The 18797-nt window shown below is 44.1% G+C and overlaps 2 protein-coding genes across 5 annotated transcripts; both read right to left on the reverse strand.

Annotated features, from left to right (window-relative positions):
• Positions 1 to 93: 93 nt before the first annotated feature.
• LOC115198717 (PR domain zinc finger protein 4) lies at positions 94 to 10004 on the reverse strand. Of its 4 annotated transcripts, none has more exons than XM_029760906.1 (11): positions 9603 to 10004; positions 7856 to 7907; positions 7611 to 7726; positions 7226 to 7414; positions 6343 to 7077; positions 5997 to 6146; positions 4396 to 4514; positions 4164 to 4249; positions 3497 to 4065; positions 1425 to 1593; positions 94 to 1148 (listed from the first exon to the last, which is right to left on the reverse strand). In XM_029760906.1, the coding sequence occupies exons 1-11, from the start codon at positions 9685 to 9687 to the stop codon at positions 812 to 814; spliced, it is 2607 nt and encodes an 868-aa protein (XP_029616766.1). In that variant the 5' UTR covers positions 9688 to 10004; the 3' UTR covers positions 94 to 811. The 4 variants fall into 4 exon arrangements, with proteins under 4 accessions (XP_029616766.1, XP_029616768.1, XP_029616765.1 ...); XM_029760908.1 differs by having other exon boundaries at positions 7851 to 7907; positions 9603 to 10003; XM_029760905.1 differs by lacking the exon at positions 9603 to 10004 and adding an exon at positions 8592 to 9005.
• A 3099-nt stretch (positions 10005 to 13103) lies between these two features.
• On the reverse strand, positions 13104 to 18797 carry LOC115198720 (suppressor APC domain-containing protein 1). The gene is made up of 4 exons (XM_029760912.1): positions 18465 to 18797; positions 17367 to 17528; positions 13597 to 13761; positions 13104 to 13407 (listed from the first exon to the last, which is right to left on the reverse strand). The coding sequence occupies exons 1-4, from the start codon at positions 18564 to 18566 to the stop codon at positions 13312 to 13314; spliced, it is 525 nt and encodes a 174-aa protein (XP_029616772.1). The 5' UTR covers positions 18567 to 18797; the 3' UTR covers positions 13104 to 13311.

The following is an 18797-nucleotide window of genomic DNA, read 5'->3' on the forward strand; positions in this document are numbered from 1 at the left end:
TGCTGTGTTGTAAATTGGGTAATACCTTGTTACAGATGAGATGTGGAATGTAATATTTTGTTACATTATCACAATCAATAAGGAATTCAGACGTTTGACATTATTCATATATTTGCACATACATACAAAAATAAATTGTGGCAGACACATCACAAGGTATACCTCTTCAACATTCAACCAGCAGCAGAACCAGCATCCAGAGACAGACTCAAACTCAGCATCTATTCCATAAAGAGATGACCACTGTTAAAAAAAATATTGTGTGTTAAAAGGCCATGTCTTTTCAGTTAAAACGTAATGATAAGTTTTTATAGGAAAATTATTGCCTGGCTACCCAGCCACATCGCTCCGGCCAAACAGCAAGACCACTAACATTACTTCTCCATGATGAGTCTGTATTTGCTTTCCTCCCCGACTCTTTGAGAACCCAAACACATACTGATTGGTCCCAGAAACCGATGGGTTGGGCCAAAGCCAGCCTACATGAATCACATCATTTTGACATCGGCACAAACAACTTATAGGATGGCAGTTTCAGACTAATGTATGGAGCGATGATAGAGCAGCATATCATCGTTGTCTGGCAAGGAAAATGTACCTGAAGAAATAAAACATGAAGTCTATGCATAAACAGTACCTCTAAATCACAATCTGGATTATCCTTGTTTGATTGTTCCCAATATTAAACTGATATTTGAAAATAATAGAAACCTTAACCTGACAACAAATTAGATATTGGCAAAACAAACTAATAGTTAAAACGAAGTAAATATAAATAAACATATCTAGCAATGGCACAATGAAGTCACAGTCAATTGTGTGGCGACAACGGTTTCTCAGAATCGTATCCCTCTAACCCACAGTCCTCTCTGCTATCTGGATCTTTCAGTCTCTCTACTTCCTCTTCATCATCATCATCATCATCTTCCTCCTCCTCCTCCTCATCATCCTCCTCCTGGGCCCCTCGGTCAGTCTTGGGGCCTTTGCAGATCTTGAGGTGTCTGGTGAGGTGGTATTTGGTGAGGAAGCCCTTCTCACACTTCTCACAGATGTAGTCCCGGCGGCCCTCATGGGAGTTCATGTGCTTCTTCAGGTGATTGGTCCTCAAGAAATGTTTGTCACACTTGGGACAGTGGATCTGACGCTCTCTGTGCGTTGGGAATGATGATGGGAGAGGGGTGGAGAAAAGAGTGCAGAGGGATAGAAGGGGGAGGGGAAATGGTGATAAGAACAGAGGAAAATAGACTGATGGAAATCCAGATACTTTATAAAATATGTTTACCGATGTCTTACATCTGGTGTCCAGGAGTTTTCCCTGGCCATGTGGCCTGAGCAGAAACTTTGGGCCCTGGTTACAGGCTATTAACTAGAGCAGAGACTTTTTCCATACTACTCATGTCAATAGTTTGGTTTAGTTAACTTACTGTGTATGTGTGAACATGTGCTGCTTGAGGTCCTGCTTCCTGATGAACATCCTGTCACACAGGTCACACTTGAAGTTCTTGGCCCCCGTGTGAATCACCATATGAGACGCCATGTGGGCCTTCTGAGTGAACGACTTCTCACACACATTACACCTGTAGTTCTTCTGACCTGTGGGAGCACATGAAGTTCGAGTGAGTAAAACTATACGTAGACCATATAATCACCTTATACAGTACCAGTCAAAAGTTTGGACACACCTACTCATTCCAGTTTTTTTTTCTTACTATTTTCTACATTCTAGAATAATAGTGAAGACATCAAAACTATGAAATAACACATATGGAATCATGTAGTAACCAAAAAAGTGTTAAACAAATCAAAATAGATTTTATATTTGAGATTCTTCAAAGTAGCCACCCTTTGCCTTGATGACAGCTTTGCACATGCTTGGCATTCTCTCAACCAGCTTCATGAGGTAGTCACCTGGAATGCACTTGAATTAACAGGTGTGCCTTGTTAAAAGTTAATTTGTGGAATTTCTTTCCTTCTTAATACGTTTGAGCCAATCAGTTGTGTTGTGACAAGGTAGGAGTGGTATGCAGAAGATAGCGCTATTTGGTAAAAGACCAAGACCATATAATGGCAAGAACAGCTCAAATAAGCAAAGAGAAACAACAGACCATCATTACTTTAAGACATGAATGTCCGTCAATGCGGAAAATTTCTAAAATAATTCTTCCAATACGTTTCTGCAAGTGCAGTCGCAAAAACCATAAAGCGCTATGATGAAATTGGCTCTCAAGGAAGACCCAGAGTTACCTCTGCTGCAGAGGATAAGTTCATTAGATGTTACCAGCCTCAGAAATTGCAGCCCAAATAAATGCTTCACAGAGTTCAAGTAACAGACACATCTCAACATCAACTGCTCAGAGGAGACTGCGTAAATCAGGCCTTCATGGTCAAATTGCTGCAAAGAAACCACTACTAAAGGACACCAATAAGAAGAGACTTGCTTGGGCCAAGAAACATGAGCAATGGACATTAGACCGGTCAAAATCTGTCCTTTGGTCTGATGAGTCCAAATTTGAGATTTTTGGTTCAAACCACCGTGTCTTTGTGAGACGCAGAGTAGGTGAACGGATGATCTCCCCATGTGTGGTTCCCACCGTGACGCATGGAGGAGGAGGTGTGATGGTGCTTTGCTGGTGACACTGTGTGTGATTTATTTAGAATTCAAGGCACACTTAATCAGCATTCTGCAGCGATATGCCATCCCATCTGGTTTGCTCTTAGTAGGACTATCATTTGTTTTTTAACAGAACAATGACCCAACACACTTCCAGGCTGTGTAAGGACTATTTGACCAAGATGGAGAGCTTCATCAGATGACCTGGCCTCCACAATCACCCGACCTCAACCAAATTGAGATGGTTTGGGATGACTTGGCCGGCAGAGTGAAGGAAAAGCAGCCAACAAGTGCTCAGCATGTGGGAACCCCTTCAAGACCGTTGGAAGACCATTCCAGGTGAAGCTGGTTGAGAGAATGCCAAGAGTGTGCAAAGCTGTCATCAAGGCAAAGGGTGGCTACTTTAAATAGAAAATATATTTTGATTTGTTGAACACTTCTTTGGTTACTACATTACTCCATATGTTTTATTTCATAGTTTTGATGTCTTCACTATTATTCTACAATGTAAAATAAAGAAAAAACTTTTGACTGGTACTGTATACAGTAGAACCCTCATGTCTTTTAAAGCGACTAATAACATCTTGACTAATCTAAAAAACACCCTTGAGACTGACACAGACAATGCTAAGCTGCTATGTTGAAAGGTTCCATGTCAATGTGTATACGTGTGCACGTGTGAGTGTTGGCCACGCCACCCATCCCCGAGCTGCAGGCCACGCCACCCATCCCCGAGCTGCAGGCCACGCCACCCATCCCCGAGCTGCAGGCCACGCCACCCATCCCCGAGCTGCAGGCCACGCCACCCATCCCCGAGCTGCAGGCCACGCCACCCATCCCCGAGCTGCAGGCCACGCCACCCATCCCCAAGCTGCAGGCCACTACCTGTGTGTATCTTGAGGTGCATCCTCAGGTTGCTTGGATCACTGAAGGCCTTGCTGCAGTATTCACACTTGTGCGGCTTCATCCCCACGTGCCCCATGAAGTGCACGTTGAGCTTAGTGGACGTGGTGAACGCCCGCGAGCACATACTGCACTTGTACTTCCTCTCAAGCGAGTGTCTGTGTGAGTGTGTGTTGGAGCCAGAGTTATTTGTGTTATTAGAGTGGCTGCTGTTGTGGGAGTGGCAGGCCCAGGGGGATGAGGAGGAGCTGGAGGTACCGCTGGGCAGCTTGCCCTCCTGGTGTTGGTCCTGGCGGTGGTCCTGGCTGGGGCTGTGGGAATGGGGGTGGTCGTTGTGGCTGCTCAGGTGGGACTTGAGCTCGGCGAAGGACTGGCACTCTTTGCCGCACTGGCACATCTGGCCCTCTGGGACTTGAGGGACCCCCATCTGCCTGCAGTAGTCCCTGGTGTAGTAGAAGAGCAGCTCCTGGTCTGGGAGGATCTCAGTGGACGTGCAGAAGAACAGCTTCCCGTTGTCGGGGTAGGCCACCAGGTTCTGCTCCTCTCTGGTCCTGCTCACAGAGACACCACAGATCTGAATGGAAGCCATTTTGGATCAAAGATAACATTGAGCAAAATGCATGAGGTGGCTTCACTAAGTGATAATTACCTTGCCTTGCGGACAAACATCATCCAGTTGCATTCATTCTCATCTGTGGTCACAATACAGAACTCCAGCACGTTGTTGTGGAACATCTGAAACAACACCACCATCTACTGGTCAGAATGGTGCCTTCCTTCATCCACATAATTGACATAGCATTTCATTGACTCACATGCAATTCTATTATAAGGTCATCTGAAATCTAAATGAGGACACGTGTATAGTATAAGCCACTGACCTTCCATATCTGAGGGGTGTCCTTGTCCGACCAGTCTTGCAGGTCTACGTTGCTACAGTGCTGACCCACCATGGGCCCAAAGCAGGTCCTGGGAGGTATGATGTCCCGGGCAAATACTCCTAAGAGACACACACACATATAGAGATTTTGATCAGGGGCAAACAAGCTATAGGTTGTTTTTGAGTGGCAAGAGCTCATAGGATGGGCAATTCCACAGTAAGGGAATTGCGCTGAGACTTAGATGTTTCACTTAAAATGTACGGCAAACACAGTAGAGTACAGTACAGCATTGTAGAGCTCAGAGTAGAGTACAGAACAGTAGAGTTCAGCAGAGTACAGTAATGTATAGTAGAGTTCAGTACAGTACAGCAAAGTATAGTTCAGAACAGTACAGTTCAGTACATCAGTGTACTCAACTCGTGTGCTCTACTGTTCACTGTACTGAACTCTACACTACTGTACTATACTTTTCTGTACTCTACTGTACTGAGCTATACTTTTCTTTACTGTGCTGTACTGTCCAATCTTGTGAACCCAACTGTGTTTTGTGACTACTGTGATTTCCCATTGTAGCCAATTCAATTGCGGAAATGACCGATTTGGTAACTTTGAATTTACAATCACTTAATAATCACAAAATATCAGTAAAAACACTAATTGATAGGTCTACCTTTACTTGTTACTTCTGTGAACCTTCATTATCTTCTCTCCTCATTAGGGAGAGAAATCGGATAATATCGTAAAAGATGTGCATTTTTGGTAAGGTAATTTCAAGGCACAAAATGTTTAAACTTACAGAAGGCAGGAAAATGTCTCCAACACAAAATATAAGTTTTGATATTAGTTGACAGGGGTCTTCAATATTATTGTCTTTTTATCTATTTCTAATACCTTTTAAGACTTTTTCCTGGTAGAGGTTTTCTAAGAGCCATTTTCCATCTGTTTAACCAGAAATCCAAGCCTTTGCTTATTACATTTTTTTTTTTTTTTAGGAAGGAACAACGTTGATGCCTTAATGTAAAAAAAAAAAACATGGACTCTTGGCTTTCATTTGACACCCAATTTTAAATACTCCTATGAGCTTCACGTTGGTGCTCACGGCTGCTTTTACATGGAATTGCCCAGATCAATACACACTGAGTGTACAAAACATTTTGAAAACCTGTTCTTTCCATGACAGACTGACCAGGTGAAAGCTATGATCCCTTATTGATGCCGCTTGTTAAATCCACTTCAACCAGTGTAGATGAAGGGGAGGAGACAGGTTAAAGAATGATTTTTAAGCCTTGAGACATGGATTGTGCATGTGTGCCATTCAGAGGGTAAATGGGCAAGATAAAATATTTGTGCCTTTGAAGGTGGTACGGAAGTAGGTGCCAGGCGCACCAGTTTGTGTCTATAACTGCAACGCTACTGGGTTTTTCACACTCAACAGTTTTAAGGTGTGTACGAAGAATGTCCACCACCCAAAGGACATCTTGAAACAACTGTAGGAAGCATTGTAGTCCACATGGGCCAGCATTCCTGAGGAACACTTGACACCTTGTAAGAGTCCATGCTCCGATGAATTGAGGCTTACATCTCCACAGGGGTTTCCATACCTAAAGGCTCATCAGCCACAGAGATGCGGAGGCAGAGCGGGCGAGGCAAAGACAGACGGGCTCTGCTCTGGATGGGCGTGTCAGGGATAAAGGTGACTGGGCCGTGCTCCGGGCAGTCGGAGGGATACGACCGCTCACACAGCGTACACCCTGTTCTCCAACACAATATAATGACAAGTTAGGACAAAGATATACAGATCAGAAGTTCAAAGACTTCCAATGGATCAAGATAACAGAACTAAGCTCAAATTTCCCTTACAGACCAAAATGAGCCACCGTGCCCAGCAATAACTCAGCACAAGTAAACACAAAAGCAAAATGTCCGCCATCCTTCCCTCTTACTCACAGATGGTGAAGGCAGTGACCATGTTCTCCTTGTTGGAGGTGGAGTCCTCCAGCTGCAGGGTGGAGTTGACCAGCAACAGACTGTTCTCTGGCCCCAGGGACACCTCTGCCGTGATGGGGGACACGTTCACCGGCTCTAGGCCCATGCCCGAATGACCATGGAGGGACACAGGCTCTAGCTGGGACTGGGTGAGAACCACACTCACCACCCCAGAGTTCAGCTCCCCTGAGCTGTGTAAAGACTCCCCCAGACCCCCTCCCCCTGAGTTCCCCACCCGGCCCCCTAGGTGCTCTGGCTCCATCCCCACAGGAAGCTCCAGGCCAGGCCCGTGCAGGGGCATCACGCCCCCATTGGACTCAACTCTTCCCAGGCCCTCATGGTTCTGGCCTCTCCCTCCCAGCTGCTGCTGGTTCTCAGCCCCCACCACCCCCTCCATGTTGGCCAGGTCCTCTCCCATCCTGTCTGGGGACATGGGGCTGCTGACACGGGACTCCATGTTCAGCCCTGTGGAGTCCAGCTGCACCTCGTGGCCCCCACCCTGGTGGAGGTCTCCCTGGCCACCGACCTGACGGGAGTCCAGGGACACCAGGCCTTGTTCCAGAGGCCCTCCAGGGCCACTGTAAGGGTCCAGACCTGAGGGGTTCTGGCTGGACACAGAGAGAGTCCCGTCCATGTTAAGACTGCTGGGGTGAATGTACTGAGGGGGAGGCCGGTCTGCCAGGTAAGACAGGATACCTTGATAGAGAGAAAGAGAAATCATGTCCAATCCACATACATATAGATCAGCTAACGTGTCATGGTGTAATATCATGGATCCTTAAGATATCCACGAGAGATACAACGGAGATGACATACTGTGGTGAAGAGAAGTGCTCAGCCCTACCTGGCAGTATGTGTCTGAAGTAGCTACTCTCCAGGTGTGGGTAGGGGGGAGGAGGTAATGAGTAGTTTCTCTCTGGAAGGCCACACATGACCCCTCTGTCACCAAGAGGACCCATTGGCAGCATGAGCGACAGAGCAGAAGGCAGAGACCCAAGAGAGGGCCCCAGGCTGGGTATAGCCACAGACATGCCTGAAGAAAATGAATGTACTGATCATTGTATCAACAATTATATTTGCAATAAATATGTAAACAAATTAAGAAAATATATACAGACATGCCTGAAGAAAATTAATGTATTGATCATTGTATCAACAATTATATTTGCAATAAATATGTAAACAAATTAAGAAAATATAGTTTCACCAGATAAGTGAATGTGTTTTACCTGGTGTAGTGATGGGGTTGTGTGTTGGGGAGGTGGGTAGACCCAGATGACTGGCACTCACAGAGGGCACACTTAACTGGTCCATCCCAACAGGGCTGAGGTTCATGTCATTCATTCTGGAGAGGAATCAACAAAAGTCAAAGGTGTTAGAAAAAGCTGTGTAATATCCCATTTGAGGCTGACAACAACAACAACAAAAAACATGAAATGTGTGTGGAAAGTCTATCAGTGTTTGGAGACCTGACTTCGGCAGTGTGTGCTCATCCAAGATAGCGTGAAATGTGCGCATTCTGCCAGCTGGAGAGGATAGAGACAGAGATCAATCATCAATTTGCTTCATGTCACATTCACCAAAATATGTTGCAAAATATGACACAATGCATGAATTAGCTAGCTAACAGCAAGAGATGTATTTTATAGAACATGTTACAGTCCAAATCTGACCTGAGACCCTATCAACAAAGTATGCAATATGTAAGTTGACCAAATTCACATAGAAATGTGACTTATAGATCTATCATTCTCGTTGAAAGCAAGTCTAAGGTTGTTTTCTTTACTTTCGGTTTTGTACACCAGCTTCAAACAGCTGAAAGTACAAATGAATTATTGGTTTAATGAAAAAGAGTATCTACACTGTCCATTGTTTGTTTAGACAAACTTAAATTAGGCGAACTATTAGGAAAAGGAGAAACGATTTCTGCATATTGCACCTTTTAGCCACATGAATACAATTGGTAATGTAGTTAGCTTTCTATTTATCTATCTAGTTTGCTAAGAATAGCTAGCTAACAGTAACGTTAGCTAACTAACGAGAATCAAGAAAAACTAACAATTTCATCTAACAAACGTTACGATCCCTATTTGAGCGTATAGCTCACGTTGACGATTCAAAGACAATGCCGTGATGTTGTATATTCATGCAATAGATACAAATGTAGCATACAGTAAGTGAACATTTTAAGAAAACAAAAGCCAACATACCAAAAGGCTTCCTCTCTGTTCGGGTCCATGACAGCGTGACACACTGAGCATGCGCATGCAAGAAGCAGCGCTGCAGGACGAACATCTGATCTAAGGTCATTTGCCAAAGCCTCTCTGTTTTTTTTTATTTTATCACGGACCCTAACAAAAAGTTTTTTAGGCTACACAGTTCCACAACTTTGTGAACGTAACTTAAATGAATTGACTTTAGGTGCTTATTCAATATGCAAATTAAACATGGCTTTTGTTTGACAGTTCTATCTCCCATTGTCCCCACTATCCCTATCATGTTGCTGTCAAATGTATATCCCCAATTATTCCATTTTGTTCAGTAATACATGTCTACTCATATACATAGCATACTGTAGTTTTGTTTTGAGAGAAAGGGTTGCGTATCTCTTTCTCCCCGCCCAGTGTAGGATCACACCCACCTGGCATGATAACCAACAAAAACTAGAGATTGTCACAGACAGAGGGAATGGGGATGTGACAACTTGCTTTCCAACAGGTTACAATTTCCCCTGCTTACTTCAATAGACAAACATAAACGGGGAAAGGAGATAACGCACGATGAGAGATGATTATGAAGACTCTGTGAGAAGGTGAGCTCAGGTCATGAATTCAATTGTGGAATTAATGGAAATGTTCTAGTCTGTGCCATGGATTTTACACTGTAATTTCGAAGGCTTTTGGGTGTTGGGAAAATTAAGATTCATGAAAGTTAGAAATAGCCTATAATTTCCAATAAAACCATGGGTGGGATGAGTTTCATAGTTTCCATGATTATAGGCTAATCAAAGAGTATTGTGTTATAATGAATAGCCTATATTATAAGTATAATGAACCCTAAATTATTTTTTCCTTTGCAGAGAGATGTCGGAACAGAAGAAGGGATTATTTGAGCGCATCCCATATGTCCAACCCATAGCGCTCGGCCTCTCCATGAATCGCCAGATAGCGCATTACAAGGACACGCTTGGACTTCCCTTTCCCCTGGACACAACAACCTACCTGGATCCGGTGTACGGTCAGAGATTCGCAGGGAGTCTCTCATATTTCCCATTCCACAGGCACATCGGTGTATATGACTACTCATTCGAACCAGCGTTCATTCGAAAAAGGAACGAAAGGGAACGGCAGCGAGTGCGCTGCGTAAACGAGGGTTACGCACGGCTCCGGGAGCATCTTCCCCAAGAATTCGAGGACAAAAGACTCAGCAAAGTGGAGACACTGCGTGCTGCAATATACTACATAAAACACTTGCAGAGTCTGTTAGATGTCAACGTGTCCAGTGGTGGTGGGATAGTTGAAATGTCAGCTGGAGAAATGCGCAGCCGTGCCCCTGTGCCAAAGATGACAGAATGCTACAGCGACGGCGAGTCAAAGAACAGCGACAGTGGAGAGTTGAGTTTCTAGAACTGTGTAAAACGAATAAACTGTATTTCCTGTCACTTTATGCTATCCTTGTTGAGGTTTGGTAAAAAAAAAATGACATGAAAGTTTTATATGAATGAACTGTGTACTCTATCATTCATTTCAATGAACATTTTGATCACTTGATTTTGACAGAAAGCAACAAGACAGTGCATTTTGACAATGGACACCGTGGACTCTGTAAAGCCTGCTATCAGATGCTAAATCAGGTTAAAAGTTGCACAATGTTTCTCTCATGGAGCCCCAGGCACAAGGGTATTTTGGTTTGCCTTTGAAAACCAGTGTGAGGCTTAGAATGACCTTAAACCCAAATATATTTTGCATAGGTACAGTACATGGTTAGCACTGCATTGTACATATACAGTGTCATCTCATCACACCCGAAAACAGGCCACTAGAGATATAATTGTGTAGGTCTATATTCCTTTTGACATTTTCAGTTGTGTCAGTGACTCAGTGTGCCAGTAAAATGATTGGGAAAAACTCCCCAAACCTTTTTTTTTAGAGCGAATTAATCATATTTAATCCTTAGCTATTTGACACTGATGTGATGGACTGAAAGCAAGTTGATTTGAGTCATCCATCCTCTCAGCATTTGAACTCAGTCCAGAGGAGTGTAGGCCTGAACATCAATGCCTTGACGACAGGAGAGCCTGGAGTGATGTATCCATCGGAAGTGTGTGTCTCATGTCTGTTTACACTATACACTCTGACTAATAATATCTATCACACTTTATTATGTGTGGATGATTGAACATTTTGACACTTTTTAATTCATTTTAGCATAATCTTTGGCAGTGATGAAAGTGACACTTATTTTCTTTGTATGGTGCCCTTTTGGGACACTGTATTACAACAAGTATTAAAATAGGATGTACAGTATTTTCAGTATCCCTTTGTTAATAAAATGGACACCATTATCCAGTTGTCATAAACAAGCACATCCATTATCTGATATCGCCAGGCAGCCAAGAAAAGAAAATACACAGGACTTTGTTTATGCAAACACAACACTACCGTTTTACTGTAATACATCTTGGAGATAAAAACATCTTGGAGATGTTATAGATTCATTTAGAACCCCCCCCCCCAGTGAAGTCTATTAGACTTCCTGAGTACTTCAAAGCTAGTAACCATCTGAGGATGCCATCTGAGGGTGTGCAGGAAGTTCTCCATCCTAATAGTCTCAGGAATGCATTAAAAACCCGCAGCATCCGAGAGGAAGCCATCAAACTATTTCTCTGTTTACATTTCACACCACTACAGACCTGCAGGGGAGTGGGCGCACGTGTATCCTAAGTCTCCTTCATAGGAAAACCATAGATACTAATCAATACAACTCTAGGAAAACCACAGAAAAAATAAATAAAATCACAACAGCTTGAGTACAGGATAGGTTGAGTGGGAGACCAGCAGAGTTGAAAGTCAATGAACCATGCTGGCAAGGAAGAAAGATTGTGGAGTGTCATAGAAGCATGACATCCTCAATAAAAGGTTGTTTGGCTCTGCAGTGGGAATTACAACCAATAATTAGCTGAGTGCTGGTACCCTGGTCTTGATGGTTCAGTGGCGGTCTGTAGCGAGGGAACAGGGGCTACTTATTTGAAAGCATGGTCCGTAATGGATGTTTTCTTTTTTTTTCTTGTTACAAAGGGTTTGTACGTGGTTGTATTTATGAATGCAATTTTATCATTACTGTTTGGCCAAAGAAATGTGCACTTTACAAATACAGTGTGTGCAACATACTGTATTTGATGTGTTGGTGTGACAATTCAGTAGCATTCAACTTTCCTTGGCCTAGCTGACTGAGCAAGCCTCCTCTCTCAGTCCAATAGCTGCTTTTCAAATTTGGGTTTCAGGCAGTCGGCATAATCCGAAAGCTTTGGCCAATGACAGCACATTATATGTTCCTTGGTAAACGTGCAGTACATGGGTATGTCCATCCCAGCGCCCTGCCTCTCTCGCTCTCTGTTTGGGATTACTATAAGTCCTTGGTGGGATATGTATAATTCCAAACACAGACAAAGAGCAGCAACATCACTTCTCTGGGCCAAACAAGTAAGCAGAGACACTGGGCCAGTATAAGTACAGGATAAACACTCTCTGGGAGACAATGAAACCGCCATTCTCTCTGATGAAAATCCCTGACAACAAGATTGGTCCACGTCTCCAGAAGACGGCAAGAACAATGAAAACAGGAGTAGGAAGAAAACAAGCAATAGAACGTTAGATAAATAGGCCTGCTGCCATGTGGTAGGCTGCACTAGTATTCGCAAAGCAACATTCCCAATGCTCCTGTTCATGATATCCCATAAATGCCAGCATACAGCCACACTATACTGAATGAAGTAGGGGAATGATATTTAGACTGATAGTGTTTGTGCGAATAGATGGCGTGCAGGGCATGGCTGCTTTAGTGTGTTTATGCTCGCGAGGTGTGTGTGTGTGTGTGTGCGAGCCAGCCATGTGTCAGTGATAGAGAGGCTAGATAAGCCTTATCAGCTGAGGTAACATCAGTGCGGGACCACCAGCGGAGGAGCGGTAACGTGTATGGACAGAAACCTCACAGGCTTGGGGCGGAAATGTGAACTATGATGAACGTTGACAGAGAGGGTACAGGGTGCTGGCTGGGTACTAGCTACTGCCCAGAGACAAATCTACTGCACAAGGAGTTGGTGTATCAGACTGCAGTGTACTTGGAGACACAGATGGCCTTTTCAATCTCTTTAAAAAAAAAAATCATATAACTGGACAATCATCTAAATGTTATAGTTTGTCTCTCGGCTTATGTTCTGATTGTAGATTTTGAACAGCAGCATATGCATGCTGAATTCACCTTCACTTTTCACCATAGCTGAGGGTCTACCGCCCCCTTCTGGGGATTTTTGGTGTTGCTCTGTGTTTCACAGGTGGTACATGACCAATAGACAGACACGCATAATTAGGCTAAGACCACTTTGTATTTGCATAAAGGTTTAGAAGGTGAGGACGAGCCTGAGGTGATGATCCTACATGCCAGTCTGGTTATTCAGCCAACCAGTCAACAGGACTGAAGAAAATGAGACAATAACACACTCAGTCTTTGTACATACATTATATTGAATTATTATTTTACAAACATATTTACAGTGGTGAGAGAAAATGAAATCCTGACATTGATTGGAAGAACTTTAGTTGAAGAGTTATGAAGCGGTGTTCAGTCGCGTGTGTGTTCTTGCGTGATAAAAGTGAAATGGGCTTGATAGCAGGTGTACAAACATCGGAAATAACTCAGTCAGGATGCCCACTACACTTCTACACCCAGATGCACACTCAGCTCTTGCAAAAGGCGGTCTCTCTCCAGCTCCAACAGGGAGATTTGAAAATTCTTCTCGCTCACCTCCTGCCAAAATAAAACGTAAGAAAACAAAATAATAATAATCACCTAATCTACCCACCCACATGAATCTAAAGAACTGAAGTAGGATGCTTTAGTGCTAGGCTGTGAAATAAACAAGCCAGAACACCCGTTAGCTCTCCAAGACCAGGGTCGGAGATCAAGGATAAAGATACTAAAGGGGTTCTCTCTCACCTGTACCAGTACCGTGTTCTGCCACCGTAGCTCATTGTCTGATACCTCGACCCCGTCCCTCTTCGGAGAGGAGGGACAGCTGGTTACGTTGGGCTCAATCATCAGACTACCCAAAGATCCATTCACCCTCTGGATCTGAGACCTCAGGAGGCACGATGACACCCCCTGTACAGAGTGATGAGAAGTGATGCGTTTAATATCAACTCTACGGTTTAACGAAACTTGTTAGCTTGTAAAGACATATGCAGTTGAAGTCAGAAGTTTACATACACCTTAGCCAAATACATTTAAACTCAGTTCCACAATTCCTGACATTTAATCCTAGTAAAACTTCCCTGTTTTAGGTCAGACAGGATCACCACTTTATTTTAAGAATGTGAAATGTCAGAATAATAGTAGAGAGAATTATTTATTTCAGCTTTTATTTCTTTCATCACATTCCTAGTGGGTCAGAAGTTTACATACACTCAATTAGTATTTGGTAGCATTTCCTTTAAATTGTGTAACTTTGGTCAATTGTTTTGGGTAGTCTTCCACAAGCTTCCCACAATAAGTTGGGTGAATTGTGGCCCATTCCTCCTGACAGAGCTGGTGTAACTGAGTCAGGTTTGTAGGCCTCCTTGCTCGCACACGCTTTTTCAGGTCTGCCCACACATTTTTTATGGGATTGAGGTTAGGGCTTTGTGATGGCCACTCCAATACCTTGACTTTGTTGTCCTTACGCCATTTTTCCACAACTTTGGAAGTATGCTTGGGGTCATTGTCCATTTGGAAGACCCATTTGCGACCAAGCTTTAACTTCCTGACTGAGGTCTTGAGATGTTGCTTCAATACATCCACAATTTTCCTACCTCATGATGCCATCTATTTTGTGAAGTGCACCAGTCCCTCCTACAGCAAAGCCCCCCCAGAACATGATGCTGCCACCCCCGTCCTTCACAGTTGGGATGGTGTTCTTCGGCTTGCAAGCCTTCCTCTTTTTCCTCCAAACATAATGATTGTCGTTATGGCCAAACAGTTCTATTTTTGTTTCCTCAGACCAGAGGACATTTCTCCAAAAACTACAATCTTTGTCCCCATGGGCAGTTCCAAACCGTTGTCTGGCTTTTTTATGGTGGTTTTGGAGCAGTGGCTTCTTCCTTGCTGAGCGCCTTTCAGGTTATGTCGATATAGGACTCGTTTTACTGTGGATATAGATACTTTTGTACCTGTTTCCTCCAGCATCTTCACAAGGTCCTTTGCTGTTGTTCTGGGATTGATTTGCACTTTTCGCACCAAATTACGTTCATCTCTAGGAGACAGAATGCGTCTCCTTCCTGAGCGGTATGACGGCTGCGTGGTCCCATGGTGTTTATACTTGCATACTATTGTTTGTACAGATGAATGTGGTACCTTCAGGCATTTGGAAATTGCTTGTGGAGGTCTACAATTATTTTCTGAGGTCTTGGCTGATTTCTTTTGATTTTCCCATGATGTCAAGGAAAGAGGCACTAAGTATGAAGGTAGGCCTTGAAATACATCCACAGGTACACCTCCAATTGACTCAAATTATGTCAATTAGCCTATCACAAGATTCTAAAGCCATGACATCCTTTTCTGAAATTTTCCAAGTTGTTTAAAGGCACAGTCAACTTAGTCTATGTAAACTTCTGACCCACTGGAAATGTGATACAGTGAATTGTAAGTTAAATAATCTGTCTGTAAACAATTGTTGGAAAAATTACTTTTGTCATGCATGAAGTAGATGTCCTAACCGACTTGCCAAAACTATCTCGCTCTCTTTTGATGAACATATCAAGACTGTTTCAAGGACATCTTTTTTCCATCTATGTAACAAAAATCAGAAACCTTCTGTCCAAAAATGATGCATAAAAATTAATCCATGCTTTTGTCACTGCTAGGTTAGACTACTGCAATGCTCAACTTTCCGGCTACCAGGATAAAGCACTAAATTAACTTCAGTTAGTGCTAAACATAGCTGCTAGAATGTTGACTAGAACATTTTTTGATCATATTACTCCAGTGCTAGCCTCTCTACACTGGCTTCCTGTTAAGAGCTGATTTCAAGGTTTTACTGCTAACCTACAAAGCATTACATGGGCTTGCTCCTACCTATCTTTCCGATTTGGTCCTGCCGTACATACCTACACATATGCTACGGTCACAAGACGCAGGCCTCCTAACTGTCCCTAGAATTTATAAGCAAACAGATGGAGGCAGGGCTTTCTCCTATAGAGCTCCATTTTTATGGAATGGTCTGCCTACCCATGTGAGAGACGCAGACTCGGTCTAAACTTTTAAGTCTTTATTGAAGACTCATCTCTTCAGTAGGTCCTATGATTGAGTGTAGTCTGGCCCAGGAGTGTGAAGGTGAATGGAAAGGCACTGGAGCAACGAACCGCCCTTGCTGTCTCTGCCTGGCCGGTTCCCCTTTCTCCACTCTAACCCTATTACAGGGGCTGAGTCACTGGCTTACTGGTGCTCTTCCATGCCGTCCCTAGGAGGGGTGCGTCACTTGAGTGGGTTGAGTCACTGACGTGATCTTCCTGTCTGGGTTGGTGCCCCCCCTTGGGTTGTGCCGTGGCGGAGATCTTTGTGGGCTATACTCGGCCTTGTCTCAGGATGGTAAGTTGGTGGTTGAAGATATCCCTCTAGTGGTGTGGGGGCTGTGCTTTGGCAAAGTGGGTGGGGTTATATCCTGCCTGTTTGGCCCTGTATGGGGGTATCGTCGGACGGGGCCACAGTGTCTCCCGACCCCTCCTGTCTCAGCTTCCAGTATTTATGCTGCAGTAGTTTATGTGTCGGGGGGCTAGGGTCAGTCTGTTGTATCTGGAGTATTTCTCCTGTCTTCTCCGGTGTCCTGTGTGAATTTAATTCTCTCTAACTTTCTTTCTCTCTCTCTTTTTCTTTCTTTCTTTCTTTCTTTCTTTCTTTCTTTCTCTCTTTCGGAGGACCTGGGCCCTAGGACCATGCCTCAGGACTACCTGGCCTGATGACTCCTTGCTGTCCCCAGTCCACCTGGCTGTGCTGCTGCTCCAGTTTCAACTGTTCTGTCTGCGGGTATGGAACCCTGACCTGTTCACCGGATGTGCTACCTGTCCCAGACCTGCTGTTTTCAACTCTCTAGAGACTGCAGGAGCGGTAGAGATACTCTGAATGATCGGCTATGAAAAGCCTACTGACATTTACTCCTGAGGTGCTGACCTGTTGTACCCTCGACAACCACTGTGATTTTTTTATTTGACCCTGCTGGTCATCTATGAACATTTGAACATCTTGGCCATGTTCTGTTATAATCTCCACTCGGCACAGCCAGAAGAAGACTGGCCACCCCTCATAGCCTGGTTCCTCTCTCGGTTTCTTCCTAGGTTCTGGCCTTTCTAGGGAGTTTTTCCTAGCCACCGTGCTTCTACACCTGCATTACTTGCTGTTTGGGGTATTAGGCTGGGTTTCTGTACAGCACTTTGAGATATCAGCTGATGTAAGAAGGGCTTTATAAATACATTTGATTTGATTTAACAAGAAATTTGTGGAGTGGTTGAAAAACGAGTTTTAATGACTCCAACCTAAGTGTATGTACACTTCCGACTTCAACTGTATATACAGAATATTCAAGCTCAGCTTGAGTTTCCAAGGCATAAAATTCCCATTTAAAATTTTAGTTAGACTGCTCATTTTATTGTTTGGAGCCAACATGGAGAACAATTTGCGACGTTCTGTATCTCTGTCTATCTGTGTAAAACAATCTCAACCTCACTGTAGTAACTCACCTCTCCTCCCCACACCTCTGCCCCAGCCCCGGTGCCCACGTTAGCCTGCCTGGATCTGTTGTCCTCCAGTCTATGTCGGTACCATAGTCGGGCTTGCTTCAGAACCTGCTGCCCGGCCCACAGAGAGTCCTGCTCCCTCTCCAAGTTCTTTAGCCTCTTAATCTGAGACAACAAGAAGTGAAATTTAGGCAACATTCAAGTTCAATTAGCTTTATTTTCCATATAGGAGATTTGTACTGGAAAATGAAGTTGGTAGAGCTACAAGTATGTTGTGTTGGATATGGAAATAAAGTGTAGATGAGTAGCCTACTACTGTGTGACTGGAATATTATCTTCAGGCTCTTGCCAGGAAGCTGTGAGGAGCTGGACAAAACATGTGGGAATTTGTCATCGGGGTGGCTGATGCAATGGAGTCCTGCTGCTCTGCCGTCGAAGACTAAACATGGATCCGTATCCATGAAACTATAACTACGTAATGAAACCAGGAGTGAATAGAGTCCTTTTAAGCAATGACAAAATGTAATAGTGTAGCCTTACATGTGTCATGAAGCTCCAGATGGAACCTGGGGGGGTACTATGGCTGGTTGTCACTCAATACAAACTCAATACAATAACTTGTGTTTACAACGTTTGGAATTGATTACCTCATTGTAACTCCCTCTCTCATTTCATGTTGAAACAGACACTGACTATCTATAATCACAACTACAGTTCTCTACATAATCCTATGGAAAATAAGACCATGTGAAATGCACACGACAGCATTCCTGTCTTGATACGCTCACTTTGGTAATATGCAGAACATACTGTACGGTCCAATAAGTCAGTCAGTCAGACATAGACACGTTGTGCACTCACGCCAGCATATTTTACCTATGAATCTGTCAAACTGAAGCCCCTGATAAGTATCAACACACACACACACATGCTCATCAACACACACACACACACACACGCACACGCACACGCACACGCACGCACACACACACACACACACACACACACACACACACACACACACACACACACACACACACACACACACACACACACACACACACACACACACACACACACACACACACACACAGGTCTCACCCATAGGTAGAAGCGCAGGGCGTCAAGGCTGTAGAGGCTGCTCCGGAGAGGGATGATGACCATGGTGTAGGACGCAGGGGCTGGGCACTGAGGGTAGGCCATGGGAGAGCCTTACCTCTGCCAGCCCAACACTGCCCTTGTGCCCTGCACTGCCCTAATACAGCCCTACACACAGCCCTAGACTGTTCTATGTGGTCACACGTTGTCCTGCTCAATACTACACAGCTCTACTCCTCGCTAAACAGCAGTACAGGCAGCTAGGGAACACAGCAGGCTTCGTCTGAACAGGACAGGAACAAATAGAGAGAATCCGAGAGAGAGAGAGAGGGTGTG

This window comes from Salmo trutta, chromosome 8 (genome assembly GCF_901001165.1).
Source record: "Salmo trutta chromosome 8, fSalTru1.1, whole genome shotgun sequence".
NCBI classification, from domain to species: Eukaryota; Metazoa; Chordata; class Actinopteri; order Salmoniformes; family Salmonidae; genus Salmo; species Salmo trutta.

What these genes read in the sequence shown, in the direction of transcription:
- LOC115198720 (XM_029760912.1), bottom strand. Translation starts at nt 18,566, where the DNA reads ATGGCCTACCCTCAGTGCCCAGCCCCTGCGTCCTACACCATGGTCATC. An exon ending in CCCTGCGCTTCTACCTATGG is followed by an intron (nt 17,529 to 18,464) that starts GTGAGACCTGTG and finishes TTGTTGTCTCAG; the next exon opens with ATTAAGAGGCTAAAGAACTT. An exon ending in AGAACACGGTACTGGTACAG is followed by an intron (nt 13,408 to 13,596) that starts GTGAGAGAGAAC and finishes TTATTTTGGCAG; the next exon opens with GAGGTGAGCGAGAAGAATTT.
- LOC115198717 (XM_029760905.1), bottom strand. Translation starts at nt 8,691, where the DNA reads ATGACCTTAGATCAGATGTTCGTCCTGCAGCGCTGCTTCTTGCATGCG. An exon ending in ACACCCCTCAGATATGGAAG is followed by an intron (nt 4,250 to 4,395) that starts GTCAGTGGCTTA and finishes GTGTTGTTTCAG; the next exon opens with ATGTTCCACAACAACGTGCT. An exon ending in CACATGTTCACACATACACA is followed by an intron (nt 1,149 to 1,424) that starts GTAAGTTAACTA and finishes CCCAACGCACAG; the next exon opens with AGAGCGTCAGATCCACTGTC.